At 38.7% G+C, this 22,132-nt stretch overlaps 3 protein-coding genes and 2 non-coding genes across 5 annotated transcripts; all 5 read left to right on the forward strand.

Moving 5' to 3' along the window:
* Positions 1-212: 212 nt before the first annotated feature.
* Positions 213-2,259, forward strand: mrps17 (mitochondrial ribosomal protein S17). The gene is made up of 3 exons (XM_046039521.1): positions 213-371; positions 878-1,021; positions 1,728-2,259. Exons 2-3 carry the CDS (start codon positions 899-901, stop codon positions 2,049-2,051), a joined length of 447 nt encoding a protein of 148 aa, XP_045895477.1. The 5' UTR covers positions 213-371; positions 878-898; the 3' UTR covers positions 2,052-2,259.
* Positions 2,260-2,824: 565 nt separating this feature from the next.
* On the forward strand, positions 2,825-12,344 carry LOC123963002 (protein NipSnap homolog 2-like). The gene is made up of 10 exons (XM_046039520.1): positions 2,825-2,981; positions 4,623-4,750; positions 4,910-4,955; positions 5,040-5,134; positions 6,516-6,586; positions 7,775-7,915; positions 8,014-8,045; positions 8,566-8,660; positions 8,881-8,964; positions 10,846-12,344. Exons 1-10 carry the CDS (start codon positions 2,890-2,892, stop codon positions 10,908-10,910), a joined length of 849 nt encoding a protein of 282 aa, XP_045895476.1. The 5' UTR covers positions 2,825-2,889; the 3' UTR covers positions 10,911-12,344.
* Positions 12,345-13,815: 1,471 nt separating this feature from the next.
* cct6a (chaperonin containing TCP1, subunit 6A (zeta 1)) lies at positions 13,816-21,592 on the forward strand. Its single transcript, XM_046040618.1, has 13 exons — positions 13,816-14,067; positions 14,741-14,804; positions 15,474-15,608; positions 15,793-15,966; positions 16,592-16,695; positions 16,795-17,065; positions 17,381-17,463; positions 19,070-19,166; positions 19,324-19,471; positions 20,117-20,250; positions 20,456-20,558; positions 21,038-21,110; positions 21,216-21,592. Exons 1-13 carry the CDS (start codon positions 13,931-13,933, stop codon positions 21,286-21,288), a joined length of 1,596 nt encoding a protein of 531 aa, XP_045896574.1. The 5' UTR covers positions 13,816-13,930; the 3' UTR covers positions 21,289-21,592.
* Positions 17,155-17,291, forward strand: LOC123964012. The gene has a single exon (XR_006823315.1). It is a non-coding gene; the product is annotated as a small nucleolar RNA SNORA22 (small nucleolar RNA).
* On the forward strand, positions 19,855-19,991 carry LOC123964013. Its single transcript, XR_006823316.1, has one exon. It is a non-coding gene; the product is annotated as a small nucleolar RNA SNORA22 (small nucleolar RNA).
* Positions 21,593-22,132: the final 540 nt, after the last annotated feature.

Consider the following 22,132-nt stretch of genomic DNA (forward strand, 5'->3'; position numbering starts at 1 on the left):
ACTGTAGCCAACCAGAAACAGTTGAACATTACTTGATTGTAGAAAAGACATTATCAAGAGGAGACACCTTCTTCAATCACTAAAGAAGGCAAAACATTATGATGTTGCACTGTCAGGTGTCTTCAGGAAAATAGCAGGCAAGATATACTGAGACATTATTAAATTCTGTTTTTTTTTCCTGCATAACCTTGTTTCACACTCCAGTAACACCTGGAGGCGGTAATGCACCTCTAAGCTGGGTTGCCAACCGCTATTAAACACTAAAGAAGAAGACATTGACGTCATCAAAACAAGCCGAGCCGAGCAGCATGGAGGGTCCGTCTCACTGAGGATTTTTGACCTTCTAAAATTATTCCTTTCAGCTAGTTTCGGTGAGTTGGTTCTTTACATCCTAACTTTAGTGTTAATCTGAAGTAAAGTCGGTGTAACTTGTTGTTCCTGCTTTTGAACGAATGCGGTTGTGAAGTTAAAACTAACGTTAGCTGCATAAAGGCTAAGTACATAGCTCCTGGATGTCTTCACGTCATCCTGCTTTTATAATCTTAATTTGCAGAGATAGCGGTAATGTAATTATTAATGGAAAAGTCATATATAGAAAGATGTGGATATTATTATATAATATAATTATGTAGTAATCAGCTCAAAGGTAGAAAATATTATGAATTTTCTTTGGGTAGCACCATAGACTATATAAGAAGGGTAGCACGAACTGGGGCTATGCTGTGTCCTTTCACCATTCAACGAAATTACAACAAATTCAATTGTGACAGAGGCTAGTTATTATATGACATTTGGTTTACAAAAAAAACCCTTCAGCTTATCATCATTTGTCAGATTATAGCTGGGAACAATAGTATTTTTTTTGTCTGTACTACAGGGTTGAATAGAGCTTTCCAGAATGTCGGTCAAGCATGCATCCGTCCATGCGAAATGGATCATCGGCAGAGTAATAGGCACCAAGATGTACAAAACTGCCAAAGTGAGAGTTACAAGGCTGGTGCTGGACCCTTACCTGCTGAAGGTGAACCTTTAAACGTGTTTATTCACTGCCGATGGGTACAGGAAGGACAGGTGGTGTGGATGTTACACTGCCTACTTTTCAAACAAGGGGATACCAAGAATAATGTCAATTAAATTTCTCCTTAATCATGTCTACCTGTTATTTTACTGAGGTTACAGCTGGGTACTGTTTTTATAATACCTGTGGCATTATGATATCAGTTTTTTCCCCAACAGAATTGTTTTTTCATTATACAAAATATGCCAATGTCTCTGTGTATCATCAGTACATAATATTGTCTGATCACACAGTTTTTTGACCCACATATCTTCTCTTAACACTTGGACACAAGCTGCACCTTCTTAGTAATACTAGTTGTTTACAGCTTCTCGGTACTTTCTGTACTCATATTTGTAAATGTTATACATTGGGTTATTTGACTTGCAGTCTGACTGAGTTAGCTGTTTGGCTGTAGTAACTTGTGATTTATATTTGGAATTATTTGATGATTAATAATTAGTCACACCATTCACTTATTAAAATCCTGATCGTGCTGAAATATTGCAAGTAGCCGAGAAGATTAATTTGCCCAACTTGCATAATAATTTAGAAGCATTAACAATCTTCACTGACATGTAGTACATGATCAACTTTTCAGATAGATGATTGATTGTGGTACAGTAACTGTATTTAAATGAGTTTAATGTTGCCTTTTTTGTCCCCATAGTACTACAACAAGAGGAAGACCTACTTTGCCCATGATGCTCTGCGGCAGTGCACTGTGGGAGATATCGTCCTTCTAAAGGCTCTGCCTGAGGCCAGGTCCAAACATGTGAAGCATGAACTGTCTGAGATAGTGTATAAAGTCGGTCAGGTGGTCGACCCACTGACAGGGAAGAGAGTTGCAGGAACTGAGTTTGTGGATCCTCTGACTGACCTTCCACTCAGCCTGGAAGAGGACACAACCTTATCTGAAAAACTGCAGGAGCTCAACATCTCTGCTGCCTCCAGTGGAGCTGATTCCCCGCAAGCACAAACTCCCACTTCATGATAGAAAACTGCAGTCTTTTATGCAGTAATGTTTTGCTTAGATTATGTTTCTGTTTCAGGTGTTCATGTAAATATAAATGTATAAACAAGTAATCAGTATATGTCAATCAATGTTGAGAGCCTAATTACATTTTCTTTACTACCTTCTCAGGTAGTTTTGAGTTCAAGACACATTTCTTTGAGGAATTTACAATAAAATGACAATGAGAGGGCATTTTATTATTCACAAACATGTATGCATGGGGCCCATCTGTTTACCAAAGGTTTATGTTTGAAAGACATTAAAATATTGCAGCATATATAGTGGATTATGCAAAAGCAGAGACAAGCATCAGTCATTGGTACATTATTTACCTGGCATTGCTATTATAAATACATATTCAATAAGTACACTCAAATTTACTGGCACTGTGTCAAAAGAAAAATGCACCAGCAGTGCACTGAAAGGAAATGTGATGGTCAATATTTTAAAGCCTGTATAAGTTATATATAGAACAAAATAAGTTATATTTAGAGGTTGAAGGAAAATAGAAGCTAACAGCTATTCGTCAGGTGTATTGCTCAAAGTCTTAAACCCTGATGTCAACTCTTTAATTAATTGTTAGGTTAATCAAGAGCAGAAAACCAGAGTTATTCCTATGCTTAATAAGTTACCCCATGTAAATTATCATCAGGTCCCCTAGATATCAAATTAAAGACACGACGTTAACTGATCCCTGTACTTAAAGTAAACACGGGGTTACGTTATCGTTAAGTAACGTCAACTCCACCGGGTACAGTTCGGACTGCGGCTGCGGCCGTTTCACAACCTCCAACTGACACCCACTTTCAGGGGAAAGATGGCGACCCGAGTCCTTCAAAGAGTTGGCAAAGGCCTTAAACAGACGAGAAATGGGCTTAAGGCAAACCGACAAGTCACGGTTGTCGTAAGGTTGGAGTTTCACAAATTGCATTCAGATGTAGAAATGCTTCTTAAAATTAGTTAAGCTTCTGCAGACTTTAAAACAATGACAAAGGCCGGTGTGCTAGGTGGCTAAGCTAACGCTAACGTAAGCACGTTGACTACGTTTAGAGCTCTGTGCAACGTAGCTAGCGTTAGCCCTATAGCTTTAAACTTGCTAACTTTCTGCTAATGCTAATTATAACCGTCCCAAATTACAAAGTGTGGAAGCAACTTATGTTAGCAATAATTATTGCGGACTTCATAATTGTGTGCAGACAGTTATAGATGCCATGTGCAGAAATAATATAACGTTAAAATCACAACTGAGTTTCTGTGAGTCCCAAACAGAATTCAACTTCAAGGTCAAAATGCAATGAATTGCTGCTCAGCAGTAGTTGTTTTGATTAGTGGACGACATAGTTTCTTCCTGCGGGAGATGTGTGTTCTAAACCAAGCTGTGATTTAAAAATGTTTAAAACTAAAATGCTGCGATAAAGTTTATGTGAGAAGGGACAGCCTTGAATGCACTTTGCAGCGTAAATAGTTGTGTTTGCCTCAGCTGGCAAACTGTCGTAAGACTACTCCCTGATAAACAACAGTAACCACCAGTGTATATATATATCTCAGAAAACGAAATACTAATGATGTGGGAAGGCTGCTTAGGAGTCCATGTAATTTAGACTAATCCTCTGGTTATGTGCATTATGTGTAACGTTACAGCTTACAGGCTTCTCTATTGCTGATCTCTGAGCTGGAGTTTCTTTGCTATTAATGAGTTAGGCTGTATATAAGATTTTGAAGAATGTTCTTAGTTTCCTGCAGCTATCAATGACTAGTATACAGGTAGTTTACACTGACCTCAGTCTTATTAAGAGGTGCAAGGGTATTTATATTGCACATTTCTTCATAAATAAACTGAATGCATTACTTTAAAGGCTTACCAGTTATATGAATTATAGCCTGACTGATGGATTTTTGAAGCTGATATCAATAAGGAAATAAGAAAGCTTTAAAAGTCCTCAGCAATATATGTCAATGTAGTGATTTTATCTTAAAGATATAGCATAAACCTTTAGTTAAGGTTCCCTTAAAGCTGCTAATTAGCCTAAAGAATTGTGAAAATTCTCGGTGTTGGTGAATTATTAAAAAAAACAAATCACCACTTAATTTTGGATTAAAATGCACGTTACTGAGATTGTAACTGGTATAATATTAACTATTTTTGTTATATTACTGCGTTTCATTACTGTAATCGCTTTACTTTTGTAACGCCAACACTGTTTATATATTTGTGCTTCTTCACTTGCTGTACTTTCTATCTTTCATCTTTCTTTATATTTTCTACTAGCTGTGTTTATTGCTATGCACCAGTATACCAAGGTGAATTCCAAATATGGGAGATCCTACTTGACAATAAACCTGATTCTGACTAAAGTCAGTGAGTGGGCCACAAGTGTATTGAGAAGCCAAACCATTTACTGCTTAGGAGACTTACAGAATTGCACTAGAGTACAGGCAGTTTATGCATAGTTCAGCATAGTTTTATGCTGCACTGTTATTGGTATTTCTTCATTGTGTAGCAAATGAAATGCCGGTTGTATCCAACGTTTGTGTTTCGCTTCATCACAGGAGCCTCTCGGGTTACCGTGAAGACAGCTGGTTCAAGTCTCTGTTTGTAAGAAAGGTTGACCCCCGAAAAGATGCTCACTCTCATCTGCTTGCCAAGAAGGAAGACAACAACCTGTACAAAATACAGTGTATGTATTTTTTGAGACTTGCTTCAAGTGTTATGGTGGTTCAAATGAGAGACTACCCCGACTGAATGTGTTTCATCGTTTCAAGATGGATTTTAAAACATTTTTCTTCTGGTACAATCTTGTGTTAGTATCCACTCATGTTTTGTTGTTTCCTTGCAGTTCACAATGTGAAGCCTGAGTGCCTCGATGCTTATAATGAACTTTGGTAAGAAGTCCCTTTTTCTTCATTGACGTCATTCAGATGCCCTTTAAAGGCACTGGTTTTGTAAATCTTTGTGTGTATCTTTAGTGAGAACGTCTTGTCTTCCATTCATGCTGACCCTGAATACCCTTGTGAGCTTGTGGGCACCTGGAACACATGGTACGGAGAGCAGGATCAGGCAGGTAAGAGCACGCGTCAAGGTTACCATACACATGTGTATGTGATAAACCTGCTTGTGAACGGCATTTGACTGATTGGTTGATAGCCCATTCATTCAGGTAGTCTGAATAAAACCAATACTTAATTTTCAAGAGAGAAAAGATTGATTAAAAACACAGATAGGATAGTAGGGCTCTAAGGATGCATCAATCAACAGATAATGAATTGACAGTCATCTAACTTCTCAGATGTGAGGTTTTAATGCTTTTTTTCTATTCTGTATCATTGTAAATTTAATATTTCTGGGCTTTGAAGTGATTGTTGGACCAAACAAGCAGTTTAGAGGTGTACCCTTGGGCTCAGGGAAACTGAATAACATGTTTCATCTATTAAACACAAAACATTAATTGATTAGATGCAGATTAATTGATCATGGGAATTATTGTTAGTTGCAGCCCTACAATGATTTTAACTCCCGATTAAAGGTGGCCTATTTAAGACCATCTCACTATCTCATGGACCTGTCCTTTCAGTTTGCTGCTGCTGAATGCGGCGTAAAGGATTTTACAGACTCCTTGTTCTTCTCCATGTTTGACTCAGACATTTTACAAACATATTGCTCTTTCTCTCCTCTCCCCTGACACAAACTGGCGCTTTCACAAGTTTAAAAAAAATTTTTTTAGGTGATTATAGCCGTGACTGTATCGCACTTTTCCTGGCTGCTGTCCATTTTGTACTTGTGGTGACATTTATCATTCCTCATTTCTCTGCCTCTAAAGTTCTAGCTCAGTAATACCCTCAGTAAAGCTAGTCTAAAAGGCAGGATATATAAAACATATTCACAACTTGTGCACTGAGAAACAATATCCAGTCCTCTGAGAGAGAGAGAGAGAGAGAGAGAGAGCTGTCACTTCATGGTTAGTCCTGTAAAATTAACAGTTTTCATGATTGAGTCTTTCATTCAGTTTTTTCATCTTGATCACAGGATTCAGTATATTATTACCTGATCAGGTTTGGCTGATACGATCTCAAGTGTGGTCGCAGGGTAAACTCTTTTCTACATGATGAGAAGAACTTTTGGATTGTCTCATTTCATTTGACAAAATTACTAAATGGTAAAATATTAAAGCAGCCAGAGTTTATTTTTTTTTCACTGCAGCATTTTTCAGTCAGAATCTCACATTTTACCAGATGTAACTGTAAAAGTAAGATGAATTCTAGACTAAAGATTTCTGGTTATTTCACTGGATCTCATCAAGTCAGCTCAGATTACAGCAGGTCTAGAGAGATAAATAAATAAACAGATTTTAATGTAAAAGAAAAGCTATCCCAAAGAAATACAGACACACCGAGATCTATTCGAGAGCTGCATTATTTTTGGCTCTTCTGCTCCTTCTATTCTAGTTCACCTGTGGAGATATCGGGGAGGATACCCGGCTCTCACCGAAGTCATGAACAAACTCAGGCAGAATAAGGTAACGGGTGCTCGGATTAGTTCAGTTTACTTGCCCGTAGGCCTCCGTTTCTGGCAGTGCACCCCTTCATTAGATCCACAGACCATTTCTCCACCTATGTGTTTCACCATCTTTATCTGTGATTTTCTAGCTGTTTGGTGTGATGGTTATTTTTGTGCAGGTATCGTTTTAAAGCTTATTTACAGAATGGCTATTGTATACTATATACCGTGCAGGTAATGGACTCAATCCAGCCCTATCCTTAAGAAGTTGTGGAGTTTTTGTTTGTTTAGTCAGGTTGACTAAAGTTTCACCAGAAATTTACTTTTATAGACTTTTTTTATAGACTTACCATTTATTTATTTATTTTAATTTTTAATATTTTTATATATATATATATATATATATATATATATATATATATATATATATATATATATATATATAAAATGTTTTTTAACACAAACACACATACGCTTTGATTACTTGACGCTATAATCACTTGTTTAATGAAATGTATGGGGTTGATTGTTCTTATGTAGTATGTATGATGCTTTGGCAATATTGTTGTTACACATTCATGCCAATAAAGCTATTTTTTTTTTTTTTTTAATTGAATTGACTTTAGGAACATAACGTTGTTCAGAATGAAAAGAAGTATAAAATTTGTGAATTTCAGATAAATGTAAAACTGTTTCAGGTGTCATGCCCACATGGATGTTACTCATTTAAGTGTATGCTATTTAAAATGAAGCTGTTATTGATCACAAACACAGGCAGATTAGTAAGGTATGTTGGTCTTTAAAATAGCCTGAATGTTATAACTGCACATTCCCACATCAATCTTATCTTAGTATCTCAGATTACTCAAGATCTTATTAGGGCTGAACAGTTGATTGAAATCTTATCAGAATCGTAATATGGCTCACTGCAATTTTCAAATCGCAGGAGGTGCAATATTTGTCACGCAGCCGTCTATGTTGCCACAGTTGTAGTTGCACTTCGTCATGAGAACGGGTGATTTGGTGTATCAGGTGTATAAAGTGGTCTGATCTCAGTTGATGCTGCAACCAATCTGACTTTATTGCCTTGATCCATCATGCTACCTGACCAGAGTTTTTATTTTTATTTTTACAGATATATTTAGGAGTTGGCGGACTGCGGCAGATTTGCTGAGTAATGTGTTGCTATCGTTTGTCGTTGCTGTAGGAGTTTATGGACTACAGGCATGAGAGGGGGAAGATGCTGCTGTCACGTAGGAATCAGCTGCTTCTGGAGTTCAGTTTCTGGAACGAACCTGTCCCTCGTCCAGGACCCAACATCTATGAGCTGCGGTCGTACCAGCTCAGGGTAAGTCTGTCTCCTGCATAGTCAGTTCACCAGCTGCCTCACGATATACTTAAAAACGTACTTACCACCTCTCTCCCCTCTTTACATTCTCATTTCAGCCAGGGACGATGATTGAGTGGGGAAATTACTGGTAAGGCATGTCTTTCTTAATTTTTCTCTCAGTTCTTTGGTAATTGTAGAGCTACCATTATTATGTACCATATAAAGTTTCCTCACTACTATTTTATTGGTTTTACAGATTGTAGCAGATGGGTATAAGTCAACAGTACTCTTTGGCTACACAATCTAGGCATGAGTTCAAATCATGACAAGATATTTTACACATAATTTCTAAATCTCAAATGTAATTGACCTATTTACGCTGTATTTAATATATGTACCTATCTGATTAAATTGATAATGACTGGGAAATGAGCTTTGTAATTTACTAGTGTGCATGTTAAGACCAAACATGCTGGGAGGGTTAAAACAATTGTTGTAACATCAAAATTGAATGGTCTGATCAGAACGAAATTACTGGTTTATCAATGAATTTTCATTTCAATATTAAAATTACATGTTTGTTTAATCTGTACAACCCTTCAATAACAAGCTGTTTATGTCTGTTTTTTTTTTTTTTTATCATGTAACATAACTCTGGTGCTCTGCAGGGCACGAGCTATTGAGATTCGGCAACAGAACCAGGAGGCGGTGGGAGGCTTTTTCTCACAGATTGGAAGTCTGTACACGGTTCACCACTTATGGGGTGAGCAGTGTTTAATGAACTGTGCAGCAGCATGATATCTGGATACAAAAGTTAAATTGTAGAATCATACATACATACATACACACACACACACACACACACACACACACACACACACACACACACACACACACACACACACACACACACACACACACACACACATTATATATATATAATGTGTGTGTATATATAAAATCTTTTTTTTCTTTTCTTTCAGCTTACAAAGACCTCCAGTCCAGAGAAGACACCAGAAATGCAGCCTGGCAGCGTGATGGCTGGGATGAGGTTGTCTATTACACAGGTAGGTCTTAGTTTGCTGTCTTCTCTGTTCCATCTTACCTTTCTGAACATCAACTTTTAGTGGAATAGCATTATGATATGATTATTTAAGTTACAAAATCCTGTTGTTTAATTTCAAGCAAAATGTGATTTTTAAAAATGAACTTAATATGTCATTAAAGTTTATTTGCTTGACACAGTTATATAAAACATAAACATAATTTTGTTTATTTGTCATGTGGTGATATATATCACAATCAGAAATATATGCTGATTAATATCATATCATTAACTTCATATGCCATATTACCCAACACTACTTTTTACGTTTCTATAGTATCTGATTTATTAAACATCATGTGTATATAGAGTCCCTCCACTTCCTGTGAACCACCATGGGACCTTATTTTGGGAAACATATTAACGTAGTCAGTGGCGAGAGATGACTTGCACATACTGTATGAAACCCTAAAGTCTCGTATGTGACGTCATAACCTTTTTTTCTCAATGACTGAAGCTAAAGTTCCGGAATACGTTGCCGTCAAAACGGAATGCCTGAGTGTTTTCTACCAGCATGTAAACGTATGACCAACGTGGCCAGACTTTTTTTTTTTTTTTTCTCCACTATAATTTCACTTTAAATAGTTTTCCTCTTGTTCTGGAAGAAAGAGGTGATGGCCATGTTGCCGATGTATATTGTGTAAGAGAAGAGAGGAGGTTAATTGAGCGATGTCACACAAAACTAAATGTTACTTTATTTTTATGACAAACTGCAACTTTTTGGACTTCCAAAATTATCTTTTTAATTGATTAGATTGAATTAATTATATGTGTAATTTATGGCACAATTCAGACGGGGGGAAAAAATTGTTGTCCCTCGCCATTGACTACCATACATATTGTCTTAAATAAGGTCCTATGGGCGGAAGGGAGGGGCTGAGGCTCTCTATTGGAAATGTCTGTAATCAGACAAACCTGATTACCCCAGCTGCTGTGTCACCAGGTTTCTAATTGGCTTTTTACATACAAAAATTCCAGACGGGAACATATTGTGGAAGGCTGAAAGGAAAGATCATTACATACATTTCATGCATCCTTTTTATTCAACATCATTTAGACAGATTCACATTTTTTGGGAAAACTGTGCTCTCACTATAGAACCTGTCCGATCACACTATCAGTTAAATGCACACAAAATCAGAAAGCAACATATTGTATCTTTTATTTCACTTACTATAAGTAAGCCGTGGTAAGGTCGGGGATAGGGGAGAAGTCTGATTACTGAATGGCTGAATGTATTCGTGACAGATGTTTCTAGGTATACATAAAAACATCTGCAGTCATGGTGGTGGCGGCGTTTGCTCACAGAATGTCTGATGTGCACATTATAACAAAAGGACCCAACAAAGCCTTTCCAAGAATGTATTATTGGAGATGGAGGTCTGATGCAATGAAGATCTTTTTCTACATGAAAGGAAATACATAAATAAATAAATAAATTACAAATCAGAGCTCTAGCTTTAATCAACAATAATAGCAACAATAATAGTTAACTAAATATATGATTCCAATGCAAAAAACTGAAATATTAATCAAATTAAATATGATTATAAGAGTGAAAACTCACATAGGTTGTTGATTTGTCCAGGTTATTTTCTGCATAACCTGATTTTCGCAGTAAGTTTTTGTGTGTGTGTGTGTCCATGCGCACACATGCAATTATTTCAGAACACACAATTTATTTTTCATTTATTTATTTTATTTAAACACACACTTTTACTGATTTATTCATTTTATTTTATTTATTTGATGATTTGCATGACATTCATGCCAATAAAGCAAAATTGTATTAAATTGACAGAAATCTGTTGCTAAGACTGTTGTTTCCTTCCCTGTCCCACAGTCCCTCTTATTCAGCACATGGAATCTAGAATAATGATTCCCATGAAGACTTCGCCCTTGAAGTAACAATGACCAGCGGGGGGGAGGCCTCTTAACAGCCGCTGAAACTACCACACTGATCTGTAGAGTGTGTAACCAAACGTCAGAGTGTGCACTGCCAGGGAAATCTGCACAACATGTTTGAGTTTTTGTTTCCTTTCTTCTTTGTTTCTTCACTCCCCTTTCTGTGTGGGCCTAGAATGTCTTATTTCAGATGGTGAGGTTAAAATGATTATCACCAAAACTGTTACCTGTTACAGCAGTTACTGTGTTAATGATCCATTAATGCGCCAGTTTTCAACAAACGATGATGTGACACGCTCCTCCTTTTCACTGTCTATCATTTAAAGGGTCAGATTTTAAGTGTTGAGATCCCAGGAAGAGGTATGAGTCAAACATTTAGCAGTTCTAGTGCTGGTCACAGGCTGGAAATGTCTTTTTATAAAAATGTGATGCAAAAGAAAACATGGCTCGTAAGCCCAGTTGCATTGATAACAAATCAAACAAATGTAACTTGCTTCAGTATTTAATAACAAAAGCACAGCGTCCAGAGCTCACAGTTCATTACCAGTCTGAATTGGATAAGCTTCTTTAAATGTTAAATAGATGATGGTCAGTTTTACAAAGAGGAACCGTCTGTTCACTAATCAGTGTTTTTTATTAAATAAACAATGAAGCAGACTGTCAGAGATCGTGACCTGTGTTGCAGGGCCACAGTCAGACTCCAGATGTTCACCAGGTGTCCACTCTTATAGAAAGTGTGACTTCATGTTTACATGGCTTTGATGCAGTCACCTGATGATAATGGTGTGTACCAGTGATCTGTTTCAAAATCAGTTTGCTGGATGAAAGGATTCATAACGATGCTTATAAAGACAAATATTGGAGTTCACAAACACAGTAGTGACATAGGGGTCAGAACAGGAAGCTAGACTTTGATATAGTCTTTTTTTTTATTCCTGCTGGATACATGAACATAGTGTTCAGTTCTTGGGGTGAAGTTGTGCTGAATCCCCCTGAATGAGTCATTTTGAGCTTGTTGTTAAACTGACCACATCTCCAGATAATTTTCTAACTTCAGCGTTGTGACACTTACGGCTCTTCCAGCTGTGAGGAGGAGGAACGAGATGATTCAAATGTGTATTAAGTTATTTTTGATTTCACCACAACTAATCAGTAACTACAAACTGCTGTGTTTGGTCTGTCCCTGTACCAAGCTATTAATGCCAACCGGGTGATTGTGTGCTCTAAAGAGATTAATGTGTTTTTTTTAAATGGTCAGATTGTAGATGTGCATAGTGGGCTTAATGACCAAGCCTGTAACTGACATAGGGTGGCATATGTTGATAAACAGAATAAAAGTGGACAGAAGAGGAGCAATATCTTAATGTGTTCAATGTGAATTGCAGTGCTTTAATAAAACTAGTTGTACATATTGAATTAAACTTATGATGGAAATGGTACAGTCTCGGACGCCTTTATCATGTTTTGGTTGAAATGAGAAAGTGCATTCAGTAGATTGTGACTAAGTATTTCAGCCACCCTTAGTGATGCTGGTTCTGCATTTCTCATTGATCCATCCTGGGCAGAAAAAAATCATGTTTTATTTGCAGGACTTCAGATCTTTGTGAATTCACAATAAGGAGTAGGCAATATATTATGAAGCTGAATCAGAAGGAATAGCACAGAGTAAACATACCAAGAAGCACAAATCTCGAGATTGCAGATACTCTTTATTGTGGCAAGTTTTTCCTGATTAAAACTATTTGGAAGTTTATAACAAACCCATGTCTGGACCACGTTTGTACATCAAGTTCCCGGATCAGACGCTCGCAGTAGCAACGGTGACGTCACTTGACCAATCGGCGTGTCATCTGGGGTGTGCCTTACGCTGCCTTCAGTGTAAGTTAGAGATCTTAATATCCTCTTAAGCACATGAACGGCTCCGACGAGGTGGTAATCGCTGCAGAAATTGAGAATGTTAACTTTGCCTCCCCAGGACCTGTGGGATTAGCATTATTAGTCATATCATGGTCGTATTATAGTCCCTGTGTTAGTGTTTGTCACTGCTTTGTCATGGAATATGATGATGTATGATGATTCTACTCAGCTCTTAAACATTAAAAAGAAACCAACAAGTTTAATAGAGAAATGTAAACATATTTTCTCCGACTTATAAAACACATCAACTTGTGTGCCATAGTAGAAGTTTGATTTGATATTTAGCCCTTACGTAATAATATTGCATAGTCATAATTGCTGCACAAGAATATTAATTTATTCCTGCATCCTTTGTACTATTTCCCTACACTATTGCCTTGCTGTCTACAGATGATGTATTTTTGTGTGGCTGTTTGTCTGTGTTTTGTAGGCTTCACTAGTTTGTCTGTTTTGTTGAGCTTGTAGTCCTGCTTGTTTGTTTTTTGTGTATGTAGTCAGAGTAATGTAAAACCAAATTCCTCGAATGTGTACACATACCTGGCGATAAAAGGCGATTCTGATTACATGAACTAGCCTATTGTGTGGCCAGAAACACTGCCAACCACAAATGGAAACGGACATTTTCTTCAAAGATGGACTCCAGTCATACAAAATCTGAAAGTCTGAACTTTAACTTGTGTGTTAGCCTATGCTTTGGGGGGGAAAGGACAAAGAATGAAAAGCCCTCTGTCAAGGAATGTTTAACAATGTTTGATGCTTGGTGTTACTGTCACTGAAATAAAAAAAGAGAACAGAAAACAAATTGTTGTCTCACTTTTTTAACCATAAGCTTGTTGTTAGTCTTTAGTGGAGCGGGGTCTCCCCTAGCCCCCCATTTTGCAATCACTTGTAACCGGATCAATCACGACAAATTTGTGTGCTAAAGTGAACAGCTTTCTCAAACAAAATGTCCGAGCCCAGCGTGGTTACCTAAAGGCAGCACGAGAACACGTGTTGGAGCCTTCTGGAAACCGACTCTCCTTTCGAGAGCGGCCGAGCCCGAGCATTGCGGACTCCCTACCGGCGGTACTTTTTTACGTTTACTTCGCTGGTCGTGCTGCTTCGCCATGTCTGCCGTGAAAGCTCTGAACCCAAAAGCAGAGGTGGCCAGGGCCCAGGCCGCCTTGGCGGTGAACATCAGTGCCGCCCGGGGACTTCAAGATGTGCTGAAAAGTAACCTGGGACCGAAGGGGACCATGAAAATGTGAGTGCAGCTGGAGCCCTTTGTGCAGCACGCGTGCTAAGCTAACGTTGCTAAGTAGCTTACATTAGCTGTAATTCACCGGTGCGCAGGAAGCATTTAACTATAGTCATTCCTCCGGCACTTCTTTGTGCATTTATGTGATAGTTTGAAAGCATCCCACGTGTACTAACGACCAACCTCCGGCACAAAATATTAATTAAATCACAAATTAGGCCTCCGCTTGTTTAACGGTAACGGATTTCTCCCGGCGCACGTTGCCCTGCCCAGTCATCGTATGACAACCACCAAGCTAACGGTAGCATGCTAGCATCAGCAGAGTAGCAGATTAACGTTACTCTAACGGTAAAACAGTTAGTCAAGGCTCTGGATCACAACGGTGCTGCTTTGTCTTCAACTAGTGGAACTAATGAGCGGGTTAATGACTTTGCCACCGGTAACCGTGTTAACGTTAGTTATTGAGCTGCGCCAGAATGATTATTTCAGGAAGTTAACCAGACCGCAGACCGTAACGTTAGGATTTATGACAGTTAGTGAGCACACTGGACACGGCACGGTTGAAAACCCTTGACTTTCTTTGACAAACTGTTGACCAACACTGTAACGTTACAAGCCGGCAGTATGTTGTATTAGACCAGCTTCTCATTAACCCTCTCCTGCCTGTTTGGGTCTGCAGGCTGGTGTCTGGCGCAGGAGACATAAAGCTGACCAAAGATGGAAACGTCTTGTTACACGAGATGGTAAGGAAGTGCTGAGCTGTTCTACGGCACTGTTTTCTGTCCATTTGTCTTATTGTACTGAGTTCTTCATTGTTAAAGAGTGACCACACCCCTATGTGGTGCCATGAAACAATAATAAACTGTTAAATTATGCTTAACTATCTAATACTGATTTATATGTCTTGAAGTATTGAATGCTGGTGTTGAATACCTGGACAGTTTTTATTTGCTTAATAAAACACTGAAATCACAATTTTGCCAATCTTCTATAAGTCTCTGTATAAGCTAAGTTCTGTTTTGCTGCTTGTGTTTGGAGAACGTTTATTATTTGAGGAATTTGGCTTTTTTCTTTAATGAGGAGTTTTTGTAGAACATATTTATTTGTCAAAGTAAGGTATAAAATTATAATTTTTCTACCAAGTAGAGCGCAACACCACACATTTATTACAGAACATTAGGGCTGGGTGATATGGCCATAAATATTATCACGATAAATTTTATGCCATTCAATAGCAATGTTTGAGGAAAATTATATCGTAATGATCGTTATTGATTTATTGCCCAGCCCTACAAGATATATTGGTGAAGGAAATATAAATGTTACATCCTCAGTCTTTAAGTCATTTGCATAACATTAATTTTTTTTGTGTTGCACTTGTCAAATTGTTTTGTCTACTTGTTCCTTCTCAGCAAATTCAGCACCCGACAGCGTCGCTCATTGCGAAGGTTGCGACAGCGCAGGATGACATCACAGGAGACGGAACCACGTCCAACGTCCTCATCATTGGTGAACTGCTAAAGCAGGCAGACCTCTATGTGTCGGAGGTGAGATTTACAGGCTTGTTTCGTTATCCACACAGAATGTACACCAACTGTTCACAAGTAATTTTATTAATGTAGTGGATATTTTGTTTGTTTTAACCTAATTTGGCATGTGAATCTGTTCAGAATACCTGTTGATTTGTAGATACTGGAACTGGATGTAACTCCCTTTGATTTCCTGCTGCAGGGTCTTCATCCAAGAATTATCGCCGAGGGGTTTGAGGCGGCGAAAGAGAAAGCCTTGGCTGCTCTGGAGGAGTTGAAAGTGACTCGGGAAATGGACAGAGAGACCCTCATCAATGTGGCACGCACCTCCCTCAGGACCAAGGTCCACACAGAGCTGGCAGACCTGCTCACTGAGGTGAGACACGAGGGAATGCAACACAGAATGCGCAGAGCTCTGAGGGTCAGCTGCTGACAAACGGCACCAAATAATGAACAACGTCTTGGTTATTGTTGTTCCTCCCTTTTGTCTGCAAAATGACAAATAATGGCAAATGTCCCTGATATGTTACCATAGTATTGTCTTTTGCTTTAATGGTTACCAGTAGGGATAGGCAACAATATCGCAATCTATTTAATTCACCCACAATCAAAATTTTCTAAATCAAATTTTTTTTTCAATTTTGAATTGCCCTGCAGACTTTAGCCAGACTTGAAGTAACCTATGAGTTTCTCTATTTGCTCCATTTAAAATACAACTATGCATTAAAGATATTAAACAGGTTTCTCTACGATTCACCTGTAAAGTAGGTCGTGGGCGCTGTAGATCTCAATCTAAAATCATTTTCAACACTGATTGATATTTCTATCAAGGGACTAATGATTTTTAGCACTATACATCTGGTCATGGATTTCAGCTGACAGATAGGGAATGCAAAAGTTCTTTTTTTTTTTTTTACCCATTATAAATTGGGGTATGGCAGTGAGCTAATTATTTTCTGTCAGAATGTCTTCAGTGGTTGATGTGATACATTTGTCTGCAGGCTGTAGTAGATGCGGTGCTGGCGATTGCTAAACCCAACGAGCCCATCGACCTGTACATGGTGGAAATTATGGAGATGAAGCATAAGACCGACTGCGATACACAGTGAGTATTCGTCCTTTTACTGATAGTTACTGATGGTGCAGGGTTGTATAGGGGTCCCAGATATCTAAAGGTTCCTGCTTTTCTTTTCTTTTGTCTTAGGCTGATCAGAGGCTTGGTGTTGGACCATGGTGCCCGACACCCAGACATGAAAAAGAGGGTGGAGGATGCCTACGTGCTGACCTGCAACGTCTCTTTGGAGTACGAAAAGACGGAGGTCAACTCTGGGTTCTTCTACAAGAGCGCAGGTGAGAGGGAGAAGCTTGTGGCTGCAGAAAGAAAGTTCATCGAGGACCGAGTGCAGAAGATTATCGCCCTGAAGAACAAAGTCTGTCCGAACGGGGAGAAGGGTTTTGTCGTCATTAACCAGAAGGTATGCTTGAGGAGGATTCATGTAGTGTTGGTATCTGCCTAACTGCAGGGCACTTGTATGCTTACTCATTTACAGTTACTTTTCCACAAGTGCACAGTGAACACCCAAGGATGCTAACGTAGCTCCCCCTGGTCTCTTGTATCTGTGCTACAGTAAATCTGATCTGTACCTCTGCATTAGGAGAGTCCATTTCTCCCCTACATGTATTCAACGGATCAGAATAAATACGACGTCACAAACTGACAAAAATACACAGTGAATTATTTCTTGAACTGATTTTAAGTTGAAGTTTCATGTTTTCTCTGTGTTGTGTAGGGTATTGATCCTTTCTCCCTAGATGCTCTTGCCAAGGAAGGTATTGTAGCCCTGCGCAGGGCAAAGAGGAGGAATATGGAAAGGTAAGAATGTAACAACTTTTCTCTGGTATAAAATATAAGTGACCATTTCTGTCCAGTAAAAGTTTTGTAGTTGCTGTGTTTTTTGAGCAAGCACCTGTGTAAAAACAGAATTAGCTGCAGTCTTTACAAGAAGGAAACAAATTAGGCAAATGGTGAGATGTGGAAATGAATATTGAAATTAAAATTCCATTAATTTAAAATAAAAGCATAACATAAAACCAGCTTATATATTATTGTATGCTGATGGTAACTAACAACACTATCAGCCATTTCTTATTACCGTCATTATCAGGACGGTCTGTTGTTTTCAAAGAGCACCATGAACGCATCACAGTGCTTGCTTATCCAAAAGGGAGTGCCCTTCAGCGTTCAGAGGCAGAGCAGCCGCAGCAGACGAACCAGACTCTGGTCTGAATGTCGTGTGAATAAACCCCACATGTCAAATGTCTTTGGATCCACTCAGCCAGAGTTGGAACAACATTTGGTCTCATTTGCACAGCGAACACCCAGGGACGCTAACATGGCTCTCCCTGTTCTCTTACGTATGTGCTACAGTGACACTGGTCTTTTCCTCTGCATTAGGAGAGTTTTAGTCTCGCTTACATGTATTCAGCTGATCAGAACAAACTCCCCCTAAATGTTTTTAACCAGTGTTCCTACCTCATTGAGCCGAAGCAGTTACACTTCCTGAGGATGTTTTCATATTTGTCTCTTAAGGTGTTGTCTAGCTGTAGCTGCTTAATGCTAGTATCAGTTGTTGACCTATTGAAGTGTGACTGGTTTGTGAGTGCCAAATTGTAACTTAACACTAAGCAAGAAACAAACATTATGATTGACATCGAGGAAACTCGCCGGTTAATATTGTTTTCCTTTTCATGGGTCGGGGAAAGGTTTCAGTTCAGTTTGACCGATGAGATCTACATTTTTAGTACGGATACCTAAAATTTCAAAAGACATGGAACACACTAGTTGAGATAATTACCCCGACTGTCCTATATTTTGCAGTATGCAGCTCACTGTTTAGTGACGGTTAGGTTTGATAAAACATAGCGTGGAGTAATTTTGCTATATTTTGGCTTTAAGAGTAGTAGTTCAGGAAAGTTTGAATATTACGGTAATAAAGGAGCATGATATTTTATCTACGGCATAAACATTTATACCAGCACATTTCCTAAATGTTGCCAAATTTGGAAACAGTACATTATTGCTTTATCATCAATACAATCAGGCATTCACTTCAGTGTCCTATTTGTTATTATTGGAGAGGTGTTACCATATTCATCTCTACCCTTCTTTGTCAATTTAGCACATTTCTCTTAATTTGTGAAAATCAAAGTGTATATTAAAAGTTTTGTTTCAGTCCATCAATCAAAAATAAAAATTATTTAAAAACCAGTGTTGAGAAATCCACTGAAGGCAGAGATGCAGTACCTTCATTAGACTGAGGGAGCGAGCCAGCTTTGTTCTCTTCTACCAGGACAGGGACACACTTGCTGTCCACAGCTGCTCTTGTTTGGGAGACTGTGGGAGACCCTGCTGCATGATGTTTTTCCATCATAAATCACATCAAAGAGCTGAATAATACAGTGTGCTGTCCCCTTGGCAGGCTCACCCTCGCATGCGGTGGCATTGCCATGAATTCCGTTGATGACCTCAACCCTGATTGCTTGGGAGCTGCTGGGTTGGTTTATGAACACACGCTAGTGAGTATTTATCCAGATGTATCTGGGTGTATTCCTTCATTTTTATTCCAGTGTGAAAATCTAATGTGCAATCTTAGAGTTCCTGGAGCTTTTTGCATTTAATTCTATTTTAAGATGTGGAGGCGAAGTTGTTTATTGCCCTCGGTCCTATTTGCAGGGAGAGGAGAAGTACACATTCATTGAGAAGTGTGGAAACCCTCGCTCAGTCACACTGCTGGTGAAAGGACCCAACAAACACACCCTCACACAGATCAAAGATGCCGTAAGAGATGGTTTGAGGGCAGTCAAGAATGCCATTGAAGATGGTAAGACAAAAGTAATCTAACATTTTGTCCGTTGTCTTTTTCTATTTCTATTTACACTTGCTGTTTCTAGAAAATGTCAAGTTTTCTTAAAGTTACTTTCATAGCTCTTTTGTAGGTAGGTTTTCCAGTCTAAAGCTTCTGTAATGCCCTTCAGACTTGGTCATCCAAATGTTATATGGATAAAAACATGTCAAAGGTCATTGAATCCACTCCCATCAATTTCATTACCAGACTTTGACGTTCCACAAACTATCCTTCAGGGCTCATTAGCTCCGGTCATTTCTCTTTATTTTACTCATCTTGATTCTGATTTTATTGTAAAACCAAGAACTAAAATTGTGGTCAATTTATCTGTTTCTTTTGTAAAATGCAGTTGGTCTTGTTTGCACAGCGAACACCCAGGGATGCTAACATGGCTCTCCCTGTACACTCATGTCTGTGCTACAGTGACTCTGGTCTTTTCCTCTGCATTAGGAGAGTTTTACTCTCTCCTACATGTATTCAGCTGATCAGAACAAACTCCAACCCCAAAATGTTTTTTTAACCAGTGAATCACATTGTTCTTGCCTTTTATTGAGCTGATGCAGTTAAAAATTTCTCAGTTATACTGTTCAGAGCATCTATTTTTTATCTTTGTGTCTTCAGGCAGTGTCGTGTCCGGCGCAGGTGCGTTCGAGGTGGCTGTGGCAGATGCTCTGGTAAAACACAAGCCCAATGTGAAAGGCAGAGCCCAACTGGGAGTGCAGGCTTTTGCAGATGCTCTACTAATCATCCCCAAGGTGAGGGATTTATACTCCCACCCCAGGCTTTCAGTGTTTCTTTACCTTAAACTCTTGCTTCAGTATTGTAATACTGATAATGTATCTGGTGTTCTTATTCAAGTTTATCATTAGACAGGGAAAAACTGTAAAACTCATGTTATCCCTTTGCATTCATTCTGTACCCGCCTTTTGTTGATTTTATTTATGTATTTTCCTTTTGTAGGTTTTGGCCCAGAACTCTGGCTATGACCCTCAGGAGACCCTGCTGAAGCTGCAGACGGAGTATAAAGAGTCTGGTCAGCTAGTTGGAGTGGACCTAAACACAGGTCAGAACTGCAGCACACTGTTAATAGATTATGCTACGCTTTAGATTTCAAGACATACAATACATCAGTGTTGGTTTTTGTTTTTAAAATGCAGCAATCAGTAATATAAGACTAGTAACTTAATGGATTTAAGTACTTCTGTTCATTTTAAATTGAGGTCAAACCGTAATTAAGTACAGAGAACTTGGGCCTTTTGACTCACAGAGCCTTATGTACGTGCTTGCTGATATAAAAATGTAAAGTAGCAATAAACTGGAACAAGGCTGGACTATCAGAACATTTGCACAGTCAAGATTTTTGTAGTAAAGCATTTACCTCAGTGTTCCCCTCATTAACCATATGTGATACAAATGCTTCCACTCCAGTTTTTGCTGTTTGATTTGTGATGGAATAGTTTTTTTACCACTCAAATACCCGGTTGGGTAATAATGCACTGCTATCACAAGCCTGTTTTTTACTTGAATCCTGTTGTTTTTTAGGAGAACCCATGGTGGCAGGAGAAGCAGGTGTATGGGATAATTACAGCGTAAAGAAACAGCTTCTCCATTCATGGTGAGATTACGCATTTCTGAACTGTACTAGACCAGTTTAATTTTTGAAGTTATCCTGATGCATTGTCTCATCAATCTCCTATCTGGGTCTGTTGTACCTTTACAGCACGGTGATCGCCAGCAACATCTTGTTGGTGGATGAGATCATGCGAGCTGGAATGTCTTCTCTCAAAGGTTAAAATGTCAAGTGAAGAAGCTGCAGCTGTTATTGTACTCACAGGGATAGTTATTTACCTGGCAGTCCACGTGTTCCCGCTCCTGGAATTCCAAAGCACCCCGGTCTGATGGACAGCCTGCTATAAACACCACTGCATCCATCACAGCGTCTGTTAGAAACCGTTGTCTTGCTAGTCATGGTTTTCTTTTTCATGGATTTGTCAATGCCTCCCTCTGATTGGTTTATTTATGAGATTTTGTTAAAAGCACTGACCTCTGCCACTCAGTTTTGTTTCTACCGATTAAAGGTTTTCATGGCTCTTGAAAGATTTGGTTGCTTTTTGTCTTTGTTCAACCTCATTTTTTTTCTGCTTAAAAGTGTGAATGATTATGAACCACATCTGGACTAAGCAATTACAGTGAGGAAAATAAGTATTTGAACACCCTGCTATTTTGCAAGTTTCTCCCACTCAGAAATCATGGAGGGGTCTGAAATTGTCATCGTAGGTGCATGTCCACTGTGAGAGACATAATCTAAAAAAAAAAAATCCAGAAATCACAATGTATGATTTTTTAACTATTTATTTGTATGATACAGCTGCAAATAAGTATTTGAACACCTGTCTATCAGCTAGAATTCTGACTCTCAAAGACCTGTTAGTCTGCCTTCAAAATGTCCACCTCCACTCCATTTATTATCCTAAATTAGATGCACCTGTTTGAGGTCATTAGCTGCATAAAGACACCTGTCCACCCCATACAATCAGTAAGAATCCAACTACTAACATGGCCAAGACCAAAGAGCTGTCCAAAGACACTAGAGACAAAATTGTACACCTCCACAAGGCTGGAAAGGGCTACGGGGAA

The sequence above is a fragment of the Micropterus dolomieu genome, linkage group LG23 (assembly GCF_021292245.1).
Source record: "Micropterus dolomieu isolate WLL.071019.BEF.003 ecotype Adirondacks linkage group LG23, ASM2129224v1, whole genome shotgun sequence".
In the NCBI taxonomy this organism is placed as follows: domain Eukaryota; kingdom Metazoa; phylum Chordata; class Actinopteri; order Centrarchiformes; family Centrarchidae; genus Micropterus; species Micropterus dolomieu.